The sequence below is a fragment of the Bombyx mori genome, chromosome 1 (genome assembly GCF_030269925.1).
Source record: "Bombyx mori chromosome 1, ASM3026992v2".
In the NCBI taxonomy this organism is placed as follows: domain Eukaryota; kingdom Metazoa; phylum Arthropoda; class Insecta; order Lepidoptera; family Bombycidae; genus Bombyx; species Bombyx mori.
Genome location: NC_085107.1, coordinates 588,631 through 608,651, shown reverse-complemented (window position 1 = coordinate 608,651; position 20,021 = coordinate 588,631). Strand labels below are relative to the sequence as shown.

The following is a 20,021-nucleotide window of genomic DNA, read 5'->3' as shown; positions in this document are numbered from 1 at the left end:
GTTTCATTTGTTTTTAACTATTGGTAACTGGACTTTTTAGGACATCTTCACTAGAACATCGGGCTAAGACATTTCACCAGGAAGTGAAGTTGTTGTTATTTGTTTTTCTTTATTAATCTAGTGTTTCAATCTTCAGGTTTTAGCGTTATTAGTATAAGTTCAAGTACGGATTTATTAACCGTTAATCTACTCTGAAAGTACATTGTGTAGTTTCTTGGGTCCATTCAAAACAGTAACAGGCTCTTAGTAAATATTCACTATTTTACTGAAAGATTATTTTATTTCATCTTAAACAAGATCTACTTGGTGTGCTGTCAATATCTCATTTAATTACAATTTGTGACATGGCTTCATCCTTTTTTATCAAAAGATTTTGGCTATGTGGCCTTTAACTTGTCATTGGACTAATCAATCCTTCCAATGTTTCACTGTCAGGCGTCAATCTTGAAAATTTCCATCATGCATTAATGTCATTAATGTCATTGGTCAAATATTGTCATCCACTGATGATATGCACGGTAGGGAATGCAGAGTAAGCATTGTTTTTTTTAAATTTATTTGGTTTTAAATGAAATCAATAATAAATATTTTAAAAGTGTATATTATTATTTTTAAATTAGTGTGTGATAAAAATGTTAACAGTTGTGCCGATCAGCAAGACTTTATGATGTTTGCGTGCCAGTGATATTAAATTAGTTCATCAGTTAATTACGTGGTTATCATGTCGGGAAATAGCACACAGGAAGAGGCAGAAGCAGCGGACCGGGCCCAAATGGTCAAAAAAATCCTTAGTGCATTATTTTACGCAATAGCTTCATTCATGATCACGGTTGTCAACAAAACTGTGCTGACTACTTATGCATTCCCTTCATATCAAGTATTAGGCCTGGGACAGATGGTCGCCACCATCATGGTGCTGTGGTTTGGTCGATCAGCCAAACTAGTCCAGTACCCGCCTTTGGATTCAGGCATAGCGCGACGGATATGGCCTCTACCACTGATCTACCTAGGAAACATGGCAACTGGCCTTGGAGGCACCAAAGAATTGAGTTTACCAATGTTCACGGCTCTTCGACGCTTCAGTATTTTGATGACTATGATTTTAGAGCGTATGGTACTTGGTGTAAGAGCATCTTGGCCTGTACAAGCAAGTGTTCTTGCCATGGTAGGAGGTGCTCTGCTTGCTGCTGCTGATGATGTCACCTTCTCTGTTACTGGTTACACCCTTGTACTGCTGAATGATGCATTTACTGCTGCAAATGGTGTATATATGAAGAAAAAGCTCGATGCTAAAGATCTTGGTAAATATGGATTAATGTACTATAATGCACTATTCATGTTTGTCCCAGCAGCATTGGTGGCGTGGAGAACTGGTGACCTTGAGCGATCTGCTGAATATCCTCACTGGAATGATCCATTATTTTTATCACAGTTCTTAATGTCATGCATTATGGGATTTGTTTTGTCTTATAGTGTTATGTTATGTACACAATACAACAGTGCTCTAACCACAACCATAATAGGCTGCTTGAAGAATATCTTGGTCACTTATCTTGGCATGGTAATAGGTGGTGACTATGTTTTCTCCTGGTTGAATTTTGTTGGTTTAAATATCAGCGTATTTGCAAGTCTGTTGTATACTTATGTGACATTCAAGAGAAAACCATCCCCTGCCTATGTGCTTGTGAACAATGGTAAGGTTGATACAGTATAGTGATTGCTAAAAAGGAAGCCGGCTCATAGTTATACTTACAGAGTGTAACATAATGGCTTCCTACCAAAGAAATGCTTGTGATCAAAAGCATATGAACTGTATGACGTAATGACAAAATATAACAAATGTATGACTGCTATAAACAAATGCATAGTTTTCACTTGTTGAACATCAGAATATAGATTAACTTTTTAAAGCAATTTCACAAAAGAGTGCCTATTGACATTGTATTGTTGTTGATTATCATATTTTAAGATACATTGTTAAATAATGTGAATTATTTTAATTATTTTAATTTTGGATAGTGGCTTCATTTATGTTCAAGTGCTCTATAGTTTTTTACAAATGTGCGATTTTATAGGACATTCTTTGAGATTGGGGTACTCTATATAACTAAATTTCTTACACTATAAATGCACTGTTATATAAAATGAAGGAGACACATGAAACATTTATGATGTCACTTGACTAATATTTTAATTTTTTTTAAATGTTTTGATGGTAATTATTAGAAATTGAATATATTTTTAAAGTTATACACCTTTTTAATGATAAAAATAAGAATAAAGAAAAGATATCTAGTTTATATGCATAAAAATATTTATACCATATGTGTAAACATGAAAATATAATTTTAATTCAAACGACTATAGCTTTTTAGCAAAAATAATTGTTAACACATGTTGAATATTAAATATTTTTGTATTTTATAGCTATTTTTGTGAGCATTTTTCTAGCTGAATTTGTTAGCTATTTGCAAACACTATGTGCATGTTAACTGAAATAACTTTTACACTTGACAGAATCACTGTTAGAAATTGAATTTACTAGCTTTCAAAATAGAAGTGTCAAAAAAACAATGACCTTTTTAAAATATATAATTTTAATTTTTAAATTAATATTTAATTCTGCAATATTTAATTTAAATTTATAATTTTAATTCATTTAATCTATTTTATTTTTAATGATAACTTCAACGGAAGGACTAAAGCTGTTTGTTAGTTTTAAAATGGGAGTTAATTGCTGGCCATGTGTTTTTCTTTTTTACAACTCCGGCACATTACGGCCCATGTGCCATCGACATTCATCACGACATCTATATCGGAGACATTTAAAAAAATAGCCTCCTGTCACAACATAAGTGTAGTACAAAATGTCGATTTATCTTCAAAACGCAATCTATTAGATTATGTATGCCAAAAAGCTAACTTCAAAAATAATTCAAATTATGCAGCCGTCATTAATATTGTATCGCGTAATATTGTAACATTGTATCGCATTGACATATTCAAAGCATATCGACAGTACGATCATTGATGACGAGTTGTCTACTAGAACTGCGTATCCTATCATGATTTAAACGGTGGTGGCTTCTGTAGACCCCAAAAATTTCAGAACCTACGGAGAGATATGCGAACTTGAAATACCCTCTTAAATGTGTTGTCGAGCACAAATTTCAACTTTTATTTCGTTTCTTTTATTGCCAAGCAAAACAAGTCTCTTAAAGTCAACTGCCACCCATGCCATTAGCAATGTTAAACGTAAAGTAAATATGTTTTAAACACAGCTAAACAATTACAAATATGCAAAGTGCAAATCGCTATTCATCATGTGAAGATGTCACTCATACGAGGCCGCTGAGTCCGATTATGCCCTCTTCGTGTTAATACAGCCTCGGGCAAGTGTACCGTTCGTAAGACAACAAATTATTAAAATAAATCTATGAACAAAAACTAAGTAAGCGTTTCGCTGTTTTAAATGCTAAAAACTACATACTAAAAAATCTGAAAAATGTCCACCTTAATAAAAACTTACTTTTCAACGCATAAGGTTAAGTCGCATTAGTGGAGTTGCGAAAAAACCAAATCAGACTTTTAAGACGATTGTTAAGCTTTATTTTATGTATTTCGGAGTAAACCGCTTACTTCCAATAGTTTAAAAGTTATTTCACGTACACGTACTTCGTTCTAAAGTAAGAATATAAATCAAACGCAATATTGTATTAGACTTTAAGCATCAGTAGACTAATATTAGTTAAATTAAGTAATTTCGCACATTGACGCACGTTCATAATAATTTCTAATATTACGAATGTTGTACTCGTAGTTGTATTGACCACAGAACACTATTACTTCTAGCGAAGGTATTGACAAGTTTGTTATTTGTCTCTTTAACTGCCGTTATTGTAAAAACGATGACAATTAAAATTGTTCAGATTTTTTGAGAAAACAATGTTCATGCTAAACTATCTAGCTGTTCCCTGCGTAGTTTTCAAGTCGTCACTTTGTTATTTCAAAAATAGTTTGTGTTATGAAATTCTTCACGTGCGTTGCCTAAACTGAAGGCTCTGATAAATGAAGGTATTGTACAATACAATTCTATCGTTAATTAGTAATTTGATTGAGATGGCTTCAAGATTTTATTGGTTACCCTTACGAGACACTAGGCTTTGAATAATAGGCACGAGTGCGCACTTTATGTCTATCGCAATGTTTTCCGAACGATTTTCTTACAACCAATATAATTTGCAAGCTAAGGAGTCTTAACAACTGAACAACTTAACTAATTAACTGCGTTTCTACAAACTTGAAATAGATTTTGTGGCTTCGCGGGCTTACTGTAGCCCCGTATGCCTTTCTTATTGGTGAGTGAGCTCAAAAGCTCAAACATGAAGATTTGGAACGAAAAATAATATAAATGTAGTTGGTAGCGAGCGCTGAACGTATGAAGTTTTCATTTGGATGTGAAAAAAGGCTTATTAACACTAGATTTACCAGCCATTTAAATATACGTATTTCTACCATAACCAGTCAATATGACTGGTGTATAAAAAAAATGCTTAACTGAGTTTCCAGTCTTTATTCACTCTTAACTGTAAGCTCTCATTTCCTGTATCAAATTTAAATCAGCCTAATGGCTTTTGCATGAAGTTCGAAATCTATTCTCTAGAGTTCTGTAAACTTGAAAATGCGGGCGCATTAAATATCAAATGACTAAAAAAACTGTTTTAGTAATGTTAAATTAGTATTAATACCAGATCCGGAAGCATTCTGAGAAATGTGAATTGTTAAGCAGAGAACAGTCAGGGCCACTAACTAAAACATTCCTTTCGTTCATAAACTTCTGTTAAACCACAAAGAGCTTTCAATTAAATTCTAAATTAGTTTGCGATTGTGATGTCGCTGAAAACGCACGTGAAGACAAGTTTGTACTGTTCCAAGGCTAGATCTGGATATCTCAAAGAAAGGGTCTCAACTGCAGATTGAGAATTCAGTTCCTGCTTAGTGCTAATTCAGTTGCGAGAGTCAGTGTCAGTCGTACAAGCTTGTTAATTAAGGGTGATTCGAATCCTTCTGCATTGTTCTCGACCGCAGACTCGATGAAGTTTTACAAGTTGGGAAATCTCTTCCCAGCTGCACACGCGTTGTGGTGTAAAGTGATTTAGCTTAAGTTGGATCAGGGCAGTGGATTTGTGATTTCTATTGGCTCCTGTAACCATTTAACAACAGAACCTGAGCTCTTCCACAGCACAAAACTAAATCATTAATATCACTTAACCACAAAAGTTTTAAAGAATTGTTTTCGATAATAATTTGTTTAATGTACGAACATAATTACATTGTGAAGTATACATTTAGCTTCATAGATAAGATAATGCTGAGAGAGTGAGCCGTTTTATCAATGTGTTTTCAAATTGATCATAATTGTATTTCAAAGTTAATACCGCCATTTGAGAGATAATTTCTTTTTGATCTTATCAGTAACGTTCCATCATAAAACTATTTACGGCATCAAAGGAACAATAATGTAAACTTCGGTTTTCCCGAAGTCCATTCCGTTCATTAATTTTACGGTATTTAAATTACATGTACCTAATTTTATTATAAATTCAGTAAAAATCCGTTTCCCAACAAGGCTTAGGATTAACGGTCTTATTCATAATTAGTTATGGGAGCCTAAAAAAATCACATTTTTTTCTTATAGCGGGCTAGTAGAGTTTCGAAAACTCGTCATGGAAAAGATTGAAGGAATTGAATCTATTATTTACGCGATGCTAAAATTTAAATTTAATAAATCTGAGAAATACATAACATGCTATTGATAATTTAATAAATAAAATTATAGTAAAAAAAAAGTAATACATATTAAAGAAAAAGTCATTAATAAGCTTCATTATAGTTATTAAAGAACCAGCAAACTATGTAGGTATCGATATGTTTATTAGTACGACGGGTATTGGTTCGTGTGCTCTTATCGTACATTATAAAAATCATTTGAGCGATTATTCAAAACTCCATAAATCTCAATCTACGGTATATTTCGGCCGGCAAACGTCGACAGACCCGGGAGAAACTAACCATTTAGTTTGTTAAGTAGGGAAAATGTCCGACAATTGCACACTGGTCAAAACTTGTCTCTGTTTTTCGGTACAAAGTTATCTTTTATTTTGACTGACTCAGTGGTACAGTAGTTAGCGGGCCTGGCTGTTGCGCCGATGGTCGTAAGTTCGATTCCCACATCGGGCAAACATTGTGTGATGAATGAAATGATTTGTTTGCTCTTTGTCTTGGTGTTTATTATATGTACATATTCAAATATATATAAGTATGTTTGTTAATCTCTGATAACATAGGGAATCCTAAATTGGAGCCGGATGACCTTGCGTGATTTGTTCCTAACTAAAAAAAATTTAAAGTTATAAAAATTACATATTTTTTAAGATCTTATCACCTGTGTGTGCTGAATGTATCGAAACTTTTAATGTATGATCAACATCATTGGCTGCTTCATTTTGCCATACTACATTATTTTGCTTCATCGAAAATAGAATCTGGGAATGTTCTAACATTTCGTGCAAATGAATGCAGTCGAGCTTAGTCCCGAACACGTCTTGAATATAAACTAGTTACAGTTCGATAAACTACACAACAAGTGCTCGATTTAATTAATTCTCCATTAACTGGAGAGAGCTTTGTGACCTGCGTCCCGCCATCGGCGAATTCGTTCATCTTTTATATTAATAGTCTGTTCATTCCAATTTCGTAATTTATTTCATTACTTACGTTCCCCACCCAGACCTAGCTCGACGAAATCTAATTAGTTAGGTCCTAGAGAAAATACAGTACGAACAACAGCGTCAGTTTCTTCGTGAACAACGTAATGAAATTTGGTCGTGTTCCTGGATCCCGTTAGTTGAAGCGAAGGTGCACTCTAAATTCAAATTACCTTAGTTACCTTCTGAAATTAATAAAATTACTTTCAAGGCAAGTGAGTATTGCATTTCGACGAAATACTTGCTATGGACGTGAAAAATCTCATCTTAAATAAGCTTAAAATTTTACCGCTCATCTCTTTAGTGCGCCCGCATTACTTTATTTATTTATAACAGTTTTTGTCCTTGATTAAATTAGCAATTCCAATATCGTTTTTACATCGGCCCGAAAGCACTTGGGAGTGACAAAAACGCCGCCAATTGATCGCTAAGGTCATTGCACGTACATATGTTTCGTAACACAAAGTTTGTAAACTGCGTGCGCGATCATCGGTCCGAGTAAAAGTTTAGTATTTCTGTACGAAGATATCTGCTTTATCGTGGCCCAATGTCCTTGAAGTAGAGAATACACAAAATAAACGGACTTAGTACGTGCCGATTCGCGCTTAGATCGCCGTTAACGTTAACGGTTAGAAATTAGAATTACTAATTACCTAATAATGAATTGCTTGTTATCGACAATGTGTTTTAACATCGAAAATGTAACTACTACTTAACTTGTACCTTATCTGCACTACTTAAAACTGCACAACATTAATTAATTCAAACCAATATAGTTAATGTTCTTTAAGTTCTGTTACGTTCTTTTGCTTCGCTTAAAATTAATTGAAAAGTTGAGCGGACTTTTTGCGACTGCTTCACGTTCAGATTCAAGTCACTTTTAAGTAATTAAAAAAATATATTCTTGATTATTTACGAAGAATGTTTCATGTTGCAATTACATTTATAGTGTCCGATTTGTTCGTGTTTTAACGATTAATAGATAGTAGCCTCCGACTAAATGTTTATTACATACATATCTAGATAACTAGTCAGAGGGGTCGCTTTGGAATCTATTCCGTTTTCTGATATTTGTCCACAGATCCCATAATACAGAAATTTTTCGTGCAATGAGCTTAGTGCGAGTTTTTTAACGCTCTCGATAGCGTAAAAGTTAACTCAAATTTGTATGGATTTGGAACGTTCGTTTACGTATGCCATTAGGGGTTGTTCCAGCTGGATACAAATTTGAGTTAACTTTTACGCTATCGAGAGCGTTAAAAACTCGCACTAAGCACACAGATCACGTCCATTGACCGGACTAAGTAAATTGGGAGAGACCTATCCTCTTTATCCAGCAACGGACGGCTGTGGGCTGTTGATGATGATGATGACGATGACAACGACGTCCTCGGTTACGGACAAACTAAAAAATAATTTAAAATTATAAACATAATGTTGCTAACAATTGTCTTTGGGTGAGCATTGTCGTCACAAAACTGTCGTTGAGGATTTAAAATGCAGACTTGACCGTGATTGACCGCGCTCAATATCGCTAATTCTAGATCGAGTTACGCTAACGTAAGCCGTGTTTTCCTCACATTTCTCCTTTAAAACACGATGCGACGTATGTTAAAATATTAGGTTTTCGTTTTTATTTCATTCCAATAAAATATTTAAATGAAATCACATCGCTTTGTTGTACTGTATGTACGTTAGATAGAACGTTGGCTTTTGATTGAATTTATAGTCGTTTCGTATCGTGTTCTCCATACATTTGGAATTTGTACCTTCACGTCCGCAATCCACACGATGCCTTGTCGCCATTTACTCGTAGAGAAGCACAAGCCTGAGATATAAATCTGCGACATCTTTCACTATCATGATCCACTAATGGTAAAAGATGTTGTGAAAAGATGAAAAGATGTTGTACACAATCATGGAGTAAAAAATGTTTCAATCATATAAACTTTGAATGTAACTACCATGTTGAGCAAAGATGATCCATTTTATTACGTAGACAATAAATGTCATCTTAAGTTGACGAACAGGAATTTGGAAGTTGATTCAAAAAGAAAAAACGCATGTATACTTCGGAATATTATTATAATGCCAGGACGTCGCGTTTTTTGTTTGCTTTTAGTATTTGAAAAAGGTTAACTTGAAATATGCTCAGTATATATGTATAAATATAAAAAGTATACGCGTGTATGTTTGCAATAATTCACGACACTTAATGTCACATTGAGCGTTTACATAACAGCTTCGCAGACATATTTCTAAGTAAATATAATGAATAGTGAAATTATTTAAAACGGATATTTTAAAAAATATATTTATGAAATTAAAAACGTTCAATTAAATTAGATTTAGTTGTAAGATAAAATTTTAAGATAAATAAATATCAAATTAACATAACAACAATGTCTTCACAAGTAACATATTGATGGGATGTTAATACCTATATTTTAAGTATAAAAATTTAATTGTAATTTATTCTATTTATATTCCTAAATGGTACTAGCTTGTCCTTAAATAGATTTGTATATAATTAACATACTGCTACATCGAAAATGCACGTCTTAAAAACGTACATAATATAAAATTACCTCGATATTAAAATTTTATAAAAACATGTAGGTTCAATTTTCATTAAACATTTTTTTCTATGCAATAATTATTAAAAAAAAACTAGCTAATGCATATTATCATCATTATTATAATAATTAGATTAAGAACACCAACATAAGAATATATTTTTACTTAAAATTCTAGCAGCGTTACTGTTATTTAATTAAAATGTCATATAATTTTATACGAACGATCAGTAAAATCGATAAAACTCACATTCAGATACACTGTTGTCAAATTTAAATTAAATAAAAAATAAATTTAATTAAATCTTACATGGTCTTATGTTTATGTCTTCAGGTCTTGTAAGATAGGAGCATGCCCCTATGTTTTGTACATATTATCGAGTAATATTACCTGTTAAATTCCATGTCTGCAAGTATCATTAATTACAACTTTATTCTGTGGCTTTACACAAATTCAATAACAAGCACGGAGGATTATCCTCTGCCTTTTCAAGGGATTATTGCAACAACGTCAACTATATTTTTCAACAAAATAAAGTAATTTTTAATTCAATTACCGACTTGAATGTTGATCTAAAGTCTTTACTTAAAGTTTCGACTACAATAATAGCACATTGATTAAGTATGTTATTTTAATAAATAGTAAAGATTTTGGGAAGTCCATTAAATCGTTAGTATAATAATTTAAGTAGCATACAGACTCATTGTGATTGTTCAGTATTTAAATCGTAAAGATTTTAATTAAAATCACTCGCAATCGTGGTTTGCACGGGAGTGACGTTGAAGGCATCGCACTCAGGTACCGTCGGCACGAACATCACATACCCGTTCATCCCGTCTAACCACGCGATCTAGTTGTCAGTACCAGCGCGTGAACTTTTCCTCGTTCAATAATAAACCGGATTCGCCCGACATTAGGACCATATCAGCACAAATACGTCTCCTCCAACACAATGCACAAACATAAGGTAGCAAACGCCGTTTCTTTTCAAGCCAAAACAAATTTTAGTAACTGAAAATAGAATTCAGTTACAGCTAAAATTAGTTTATACAAATACGATATTGTTTGTCGGTACACGGTTTATCTGTCTGTGAGCAAATTTAAATATGCAAAATACAGTTTAATTTTTATAATATCGTGTTCAGGTAATTGACGCTGTTCAACTATTAAAAGTATTCTATTATTAAAAACGTTAAAATGAACACATAAAATGTATGTATTACAATTTAATTATGAACAAAAAATTATATTTAACGGACTAATACATGCTGTGAAGAGGTTGACGGAATTTTAGATTATAAATGTGTTAAAAAATTCTGTAGAAGTAACCGTGTTTGCTTTTGATATCTGTTTGTTAAGTATGTATTTACTTTGTGATTGCACCTAATGATGTGTTTCCCATTATAGTGTGACTAATTCGCGCACAAAGTATCAAGTGATGATTGTTTTAAAACATTCGTAGGAATTGATGAATAAAAAAATTGCAACATTGTATTCGGTTAATATTTAATTACATAGTATTTAAATTTCGTGTCGAATAGTACTTATTAAAAATAAACCAGTTTAAAAAAAAAAACTGTGCCTTAAAATGGTAAAGAATGTAAAAAAAAATTACGTTGAATGGCAGCATTTAAGTTTCAATCGCTGAGACTTCATCGAGAAATGTAAAATCGACCCAAACGAGAAACTTCAATATATGTAGTTCTAAGCATGTAACACCGGTAGAAGAACTCCCAGGAATCAACTCCGAATACTCGTATTGCACTGTGATATCAATCGGGAAATAAAGATTTTTAATTATTAGAAAAATAACGAATAAAGTTTTGTGATGCCACCCAACCGTTTTCAATAATATTAATATTTAAATAATTATAAAATGATTTTATTCAAATGAAACTTCATTAGACGCGTTGAGAGTAAAATTTACCTCGCGACAGATTCGTTACGGCAACAGAGAAAATATATAATTTAGGAAGATCCAGAGTGAGAAAATAGACAGAGCGTCTCGCGAACCACTCGACCGTGGAGAGAGGCACTCTATTGCATGAGAAATTTGATTTAAGGATGAAAAATGACGAAAACCATAATACTACTCACTGAAAGACCTGGTGCACGCAAAATAATTTTACTTCTTTTGCATGCACCAAGTTGCGCGAGCGCCATTTTTTTTTGTCCCTATGGTCAACTGACTTGTCAGGAAAATCCAGTCTGTAGGTACAAGATAAATGCCAGCTGTAAGTCTTTTGAAGCTGCATACAATTAGTGGCTCATTAGATCCATTAAGCACGAAAGAAAAGATCTTCCGACCATCGCGAAAAAACATCAGAAAAACGATGTAGCGCGGATTACGCTAGTCTAGTAAAGATTCATAACAAAGTCAGTACAATGTTATACTTGTAATTATTATAAGTTCTGGATGCAAAACTTGTAGCGCTCGAACTTAACTCCGTCTAAACTTCAATAACAGGCCGGCGGCTGCTTCTGTCTAAGAATTGTAACAATATTAACAATCTACGGACGCCGGAGTTGTTTACTGGGATCGTTACTGGATTTTCTTTTGTAGTATTACTGCACTACACTGTTTTGTTATTAAAACTATCGATAACGAATCTAGCGTTGAATGTTTCAGCGATTTGAAAACTGAAATGCTGGTTTGGATCTAAAAAATCGATTACGTTATTGAACAACAATTGTCTTGGTATTTTAGAGATGTCAAAAAAAGGAATCAGCTATTTACGCCTGCATACCTTATAATTAACATGGCTGATAGAGCTGATATTTCTAGAACAGTATCCAGACGCTAGTCCGAGCGTGCTACTTTTTTGTATTTAGGTATCAATTGATTCGAATCGAAATGTAAAAAAAAAAGTTGATTTGAGGAGCATCTCTTCTCGTATAATAAAAAAATTGTTTAAAGAAGTGTCGTTGGATTTACTGGAAACAATATATTTAAATTTACATCTATTACATTATTATAAAAACCTGAATCTGAAATCTGGTAACTATTTTTCAATTTCAGTAAATATCCTTCAAAATCTTCGGGATGAATGTCATCGTAAATCTTTTAGAGGCACTTAATTGATTGACACGTTTTTCAGAAAAGCATTTTTTATCAAACGAGATCATGTGGCTTGATGTTCCGTGTTCGACGTGTGCGTGTGTCGACTCACCGCACGTATGACGTCAATACCCGTTAGTTCTCAGACAAATCTTACAATATACGTGATCTAAAGGCTGTGGAAATCACGTTTTGGTTATTTTAAAATTACATTCTTGAGTTCCTTTCGTTTTAAGATTGACATTAGACAAATTCGAAAATTATAATTTAAAAAAAATCAAATTATTTTTAATTACGTGCATTTATTTTAGTGATGTAAATGACGCCATATTATTTTCTGTAATCTAAGTTTTTTTTTTAAAATACAATTGTGAACGAATAATAAAATTATCGATTTGAATGACAAATGTGTTTTGTATAGTTAACCTAAAATATCTCCAGTCTACTATCTGATCGGCTCGTAAGGCTTATGTTAAGCCCACAAGCTATCTTTCGTTATGATGCGATCGTCGATAAACAGTTTATCTGGCTCGTCTGGTCATAATCGATTTTTTTTGGTCCCTACCTAAACTGGTGGTCTAGTTTCATGGGGCTCAAACCTGACGATGTTGCTAACACGAACCCTAGCAAGAGCAGTGCTTCGTAAAATCTACCACCGGATCGGAAACCCGACCCAGTGAGAAGATCCGGCGATAAAATCAGTGGGCTAGAGCGACTGTAGTCATGTAGGTAATTTCAGGTAGAGCGAAGAGTTCGCTTGTCTTCGATCGTAAAAAAAGTAGAGATAGCATGGGCGATCACAAGATGTTACTCGACAAGCCCAACAGTATTTACGCTTGTAATTCCTAATGAACTGTATATATAGGTAATGAATAAAGATACGAATGAGGGCTAGTGTTAGCAAACTCTCTCAGGTTGAGCCCGTGAGCTCACCTACCCCTCAGAGTGTAGCTGGAATAGCCCCTTAGGCTACCAGTGAATAAAAAATTTAAAAAAATAATCGCTCTTAGACATCTGCAATTTGCTGGGTAAGCCGAAATCGTTACCAAGGATTTAATTAGATCTTGAGTAGCTTATTCTAGAGCTGGATATTACGGGATAATAAATTAAATCTAGATGAATGTTAAGACAATTATTATCGACGGATCCTCGTCTAATTTCAGTAATGCAACTGTCGTATTGTGTTCACAGGTGGAAAACTATACAATGTGTTTACATTTTTAGGATATAGCAGGCTGGGTGACAGGTGTGTCATATGTTTGTTTAGACGTTGCAATATGTAACTCAATGTTTCAAGGTTTCAAGCTCAACCTTTAAAACACAAATAGGTTCATAAAGAAGAGAACCAAAGTTAGCTCTTAACCTAAAATACAGAACAAGTGTATACATGTCTATATGATAGAACACGGTCGATGCTAAATCGATAGCTAAAATTGTTGGCTAAATATAAAAGGCAATAATATTGCTAAACTAAACTAAGCGGTTAACTTAAGCTAAACATATAGTAGTCGCAGGCGTGGGGCGCCGTGCTCTCCACACTCGCCCGTAACAGGAAGTTTTAGAAGTTTTAGAAGTCGTCGTGGCCTAAAGGATAAGACGTCAATTTTTCTAATGAAATACGTACTCAACAAATGTTCATGATTGACTTTCACGGTGAAGGAATAACATCGTGTAATAAAAATCAAACCCGCAAAATTATAATTTGCGTAATCACTGGTGGTAGGACCTCTTGAGAGTCCGTATGGGTAGGTACCACCACCCCGCCTATTTCCGCCGTGAAGCAGTAACGCGTTTCGGTTCGAAGGGTGGGGTAGCCGTTGTAACTATACTGAGACCTTAGAACTTATATCTCGAGATGGGTGGCGCATTTACGTTGTAGATGTCTATGGGCTCTAGTAACCACTTAATATCAGGTGGGCTGTGAGCTCGTCCATCCATATAAGCAATAAAAATAAAAAAAGTCGGGTGCCATGCTATCAAGGTGGGCTCCCGGCCCGTCGACCGAGGGAACCGGTGGTCGTGTCGCCAGGGGCCGCCGTCCGGCGTCTGTAGGACAGCGGGATGGATGTAATATGCTTTGCGTCAACCCTGTCTCGCCTTCTAATAGCCAAGACTGGGCTCCGGCCCGGTCCTGGGAAGAGTGCCGGCTGTAAGCGGCAGAAGTTTTAGTGAGGTTCGACTCCCACATACCCCATCTGCTGCGAGGGTGAGGATCCGGCGATTGTTTCCTGTGGGAAAAAAAACATGCAGTAGTGATTGTACGTTAAGTGAACTCACAATCTAAAACCAAATCGCTTATCGGATGCCCTCGTGTGCCTCGGAGCCGACCTCCCGCCAATTGACATAATTGTGTTACATTTCGTGTTGTGCCATCGGTCTTCATTTCGAGAAACCGCCTTGTGCATTGGCTTTGATACTTCATGCTGTAGACAACGTTATCTATGGATCATGTAGATGCTTGAATTCAATAGCTCCTCAAGTTTTCCTGTCAGCGAATGTAGCTGATTGATTATATAGCTCAACTAAGTTACTATATATGGCTTGTCGTCCAGTCCGGTCGCCTTATAAAGCCATTTAAAAATGCTTTTCGCATCAAAAACTGCTACATCATGGTATATTAGGAATCACCTTAAATCATGAAATATGTATTTTTAACGAGTTACAAAAGGATAACTAAAGTAGTATTGCCTTGGACTGTGTGGCCTTGGTTTTATGTATCACCATCCCGTCCCACCGAAGAACAGCGGTATTCTGTTAGTACCAAACTCTTAGTATTGCGATGGCCATGCTGCAATAACTGGCGAAAAGTGCATTGTGAGTCCGCTCTCAATACCAAAATAACTTATGAGCTCGTCTGCCAATTTAAAACAATCCAAAAATACAAACTCATATATTTCAAGAATTAAAAATCTATCATAATAGTTTAATTCCGGCAGCTTCCAAGGGGAGCGTCCGAAATCAAACGTACAAGATGTGTATGACGGATAGGTTCTGATATTTTATAATCTTGCGTAGCTTTGCCAACGCAAAGCCGGAAGCCATCCATAGGCACACTTCATGTCAGATACACTTTTTAAGGAGCGAAATCAATCAAAATATTTAATGTATATGTTAATGCCTGCGTATTAGATAAACGTCAGATTTATCTGTTTTTATTTCTTAAAAAGCTTACATTCTTAGACCAATCTGTCGATCAGCTGGTCAGTGACAATGGCAATGAATCAATATTTACCGCTTATTGAATCCACGATCCGTCAATGTACCAAACAAACTTGACCTCTCCGAGTTTTCATCTTGAAGGTCGTTTTGAATCACGATCCTGAGCGCTGCTCATGATTGCTAAATCAATTAAATAATTTGATTTTATCTAAAAACGTCTGATGTTGTAGCGGTATCAAAGTTAAAACATAACTTTAATTACGCTTATCGAATAGAGTATTTTGGACGTAGGTATACGTTTAGAAATACTCTAGTTTCTTTTTTATCTATTTAAATGCCTTTATAAGGAAAAAAGAACGTGTTTGCCATATACTGTTTAGGAAATTGATTCGACTTTTAATTTTATTCCCTTATTTATATGGCTAAGTCTCAGAAATGAACTAAAAAACATCCTGCGATACTACCAAGAGTATAATTAGTACTCGACTTGGCAATAAAGATAATTAAATTTCGAAGTAGTGAGGACACAAATACCAAGGACTGACGGTGTGGAAAAAGAAACACTAGCTCGCCTAGGGCTGAGTCGCATTTCCGCGTCTGATCAACTAATTAATAACTGGAGTGCTTACTAATACCATGAGAGTTCCTCTTGCCTTCATAGACTAAACAAGATATTTTATACAGGGCATCACTTCTAGTTAATACACCAAAAATCAACACATCGTTTTCAATACCTTGTTCCTGCGTCTATTCCTGCGAGCTCACAGGACGTCCTAACACCGGTTTGAAATTCGATTAAAAAATGAAGGTAATCGAGATGGAGGACCTCAAGGAGCTAAATATACCAGATCCGCATTTTTTTTTGTTGCTTCCTTGTGTGGACAAGCTTACAGCCCACACGGTGTTAAATAGTAACGGGAGCCCCTTGGCATCAACAAAATAAGTACCAAAGCTGCCCCGCTCTTCAAACCGGAACGCATTACGGCTTTACGACAGAATTGAGCTGGGTGGTGGTACCTTCCCGGACGAGCTCTGTTACACCTGACGTCTTTGTCAAAAGACGATGGATGCCTTAAAAGTTTTCTCATTTAGTATGAAAATCATTATTTCGGTACAACAGCATTTCCGCGTGATAACTATTATTTGGAATTTTTATCAAGAGTCTGTTCTATAATGAGACGTCGACGCAGTTGCAAAGGAAAACTTTCTGAAAATATAACAATGCACTACGTTTCCAAACTATAAGTCAATTTGGAGACAGAAACTTAATGTTGAATACAGGTGAGTTGAGATCCATTCAAGACGTTGCCATTATTTTAAAATGCAATAAACAGGTTTGTTTTCGCTCATTTTTATATGATGCCCTATGCTGTTAGCAACTCTATAGCAATTGATACTTACTCTTTGCATTCAGCACTGAAGCGTGCTATATTATGCAATGAAATACTCGTATATGAATATACATATATAGACTTTTTCATAGAGCTCTTTAACTCCACAATTCATGCAGTTCAAAAGTATTTGTCGTTTTTCGTACTATCAGTGATTATATTTTACTGGTAGTAGGACCTCTTGTGAGTCCGCGCGGTTACCACCTTGCCCATTTCTGCCGTGAAGCAGTAATGCGTTTCGGTTTGAAGGGTGGGGCAGCCGTTGTAACTATACTTGAGACCTTAGAACTTATATCTCAAGGTGGGTGGCGCATTTACGTTGTGGATGTCTATGAGCTCCAGTAACCACTTGACACCAGGTGGGCTGTGAGCTCGTCCACCCATCTAAGCAATAAAAAAAAAGTTAAACTTTGATCATCACTATTCTAATAATCTAAATAACAAAGGAGATAAAACGACGATTTTATGTTACAACTTAATCCCTTATCGTTAGGCTATATTTAATATTAGTTTCAAAAATTCAAATTTCACATGTTCCCTACTACACAAGCGAAAATAGACTAAAAAGACTGAGGAAGCTAAACAAATACTAGAATATAAATTGAAAACATTTAATTGAAGAATGCTAATTTGGAATGGATCCCGGAACGGGAATACCGGGACGAGTTTCATAGAACTTTCAGCTAGTGCCGAACAGAGAGCAGCATTGTTTGTTTGTTTGTTTGTTTTCCATGTTGTTGTTCAATGTTCGTTATAATGCGAGAGAAGCGAATCGACTAAATATGCAGACTACCAACAGCGCAATGTAGTTTGGTAGCGCTTAGTCAATCTAGCGCCAGGCTGCTACTTCGCCTGACCGTTTATTAAGAACGTAATAATAAGGCTACGACGGCCAGGAACTAAAAAGATTTTTAATTAAAAAAAGGCGCCAATTCGAACACTTCTCCGATTTATATTTTCTTGTTCATTAAACATTGGTCTGCTAGAGTAATAGTACTGATAAATATAATTGTTTCGTGACTAAGCCTCAACCATTTTTACTGCTTAGATGGGTAGACGATCTCACAGCCCACCTGTTGTTAAATGGTTACTGAAGCCCATAGACATCTACAACGTAAATGCGCCAGCCACCTTGAGATATGAGTTCTAAGGTCTCAGTATAGTTACAACGGCTGCCCCACCCTTGAAACCGAAACGCATTATTGCTTCACGGCAGAAATAGGCGGGGTTGGGTGGTGATACCTACCTGTGCGGACTCACAAGAGGTCCTAACTGAAAGTTCTATGAAACTCGTCCCAGTATTCCCATTCCCGAATCCATTCTAAGCATATAAACTATATTAAAATATTCTTAAAGTAATAATACTGATACATTATGTTCTGTCACGCAGAAGTTTACTATTCAAATATTTAATCACATATTTAAGTGGTTTGAAAGAGTAAGATATAAATTGATGTGTAAATCCGGCGAGCTTGGCTAAGAAATACTCGCGCGATGCTTATGTACAATACGACCGATGTAACTTGGCGAGTCCGAACTTCGCGCAGAAGGCTGCGCACAAACGTTTTTAGGAACCAAATGGTGGTATGAGCAACGTGCGCGGGGCGGAGGTCTAGGCTAGGGATTGACTCTATGTAAACACAATCGTCCCTTTATTCAATCAAATATCGCAATCGATTTTTATCGGTTTGGAATTTATTGATTTTTGTTTATATGAGATAATGAATGAAATAGATTTACAAACATATTGAATGTTGTCGTTAGTAAATGAGACTTCATCTTTAATAAAAAAAAAAACTAATAACACTTTATTTTCTTGGTTGAAAGACATGATTTAGTTGAATATAAGTTATTTATCAACAACTACTACAATAGGGACTGTTCGTGAATATTTTAAACCTCCTATAAAATGGAATATAAATATATATTTTTATATAAATTTTAATCAATTAGAAAAAAAATCGATTAAACAACATCCTCAAACACGCATATTGGACATCCCTTTTCTTGACATCGTATAAATTCGGTAATTCTCGGTATGCGGTAATGTGTCTCACTCACACGCTAGCATTAGTGTCGTGTTCGTGTCGCTATCTCTGTCTTGAGTACGGGCGGCTACAAAAGTTTTCATTGATTTGTTATTATTATACTGTTTTTGTTTAGTGCTCAGTTTTTTGTTTAGTTTTAAGATTGTTTGTGTTTAAATTTGTTTTAGTATTGAGTGTCCCTTGGCATTTATACTATTCGTTAACAAAGATGCCACCAAAGCATAATAGTGTTTTAAATCGACGGCCGACAAACATAATTTTTGATTTTTTTTTTAAAAGAAAAAGAAGAAGGCGTAAAAGATGTTGACAGTTTTATTAAGAGTTGCTAACGATCTGGTGTATCGCAACGCACAGTACAGCGGATCGCAACTGAAGGCAGTGTTCGGGCTTACTTTCGAATTAATTTCATTACGTTATTTTTACCGCTTTCTGTCTTAATTTATTATTCTTTTATTACCTCTCTTTAATTTATTACGTTATTTTTATAGCTTTCTCTCTCATAGTGTTTTGATATTCATTTTATTTGTACTTGGTCCCTGTATATGGAAATTTTAATTCGTATTTTGATTTAAAAAAATGAATGCTAATAACACTTTTTTTTACGAGTGTACATGCGCGAAAGTTGACCTGCGGCTATATTCAGACTCGCCAAGTTACGTCGGTCGTACTGTACGGACATATCAACAAACAACAACATGTTTGTGTCTAAAACTTCATCGAGGTCAAACGTATGGTTTTTAACTTCCCTTGTTGCAAACAGACAGACATTATTATACATTATTATGGGTTATGTTCATGGAAGATGTAATATGCTCGCGATGTCGGCTATTAATATTATAAATCTCACTACAAATGGATCTTGATTAGGATAATAATGGAAAAACCAGGAAAAACTGGTGGTAGGGCCTCTTGTGAGTCCGCGCGGGTAGGTACCACCGCCCTGCCTATTTCTGCCGTAAAGCAGTAACGCATTTACGTTGTAGATGTCTATAGGCTCCAGTAACCACCTAACACCAGGTGT

At 35.1% G+C, this 20,021-nt stretch overlaps 1 protein-coding gene across 1 annotated transcript; it reads left to right on the top strand.

Annotated features, from left to right (window-relative positions):
- Positions 1 to 486: 486 nt before the first annotated feature.
- Positions 487 to 12,809, top strand: LOC119628632 (UDP-sugar transporter UST74c-like). The gene has a single exon (XM_062671377.1). It carries the CDS (start codon positions 722 to 724, stop codon positions 1,712 to 1,714), a length of 993 nt encoding a protein of 330 aa, XP_062527361.1. The 5' UTR covers positions 487 to 721; the 3' UTR covers positions 1,715 to 12,809.
- Positions 12,810 to 20,021: the final 7,212 nt, after the last annotated feature.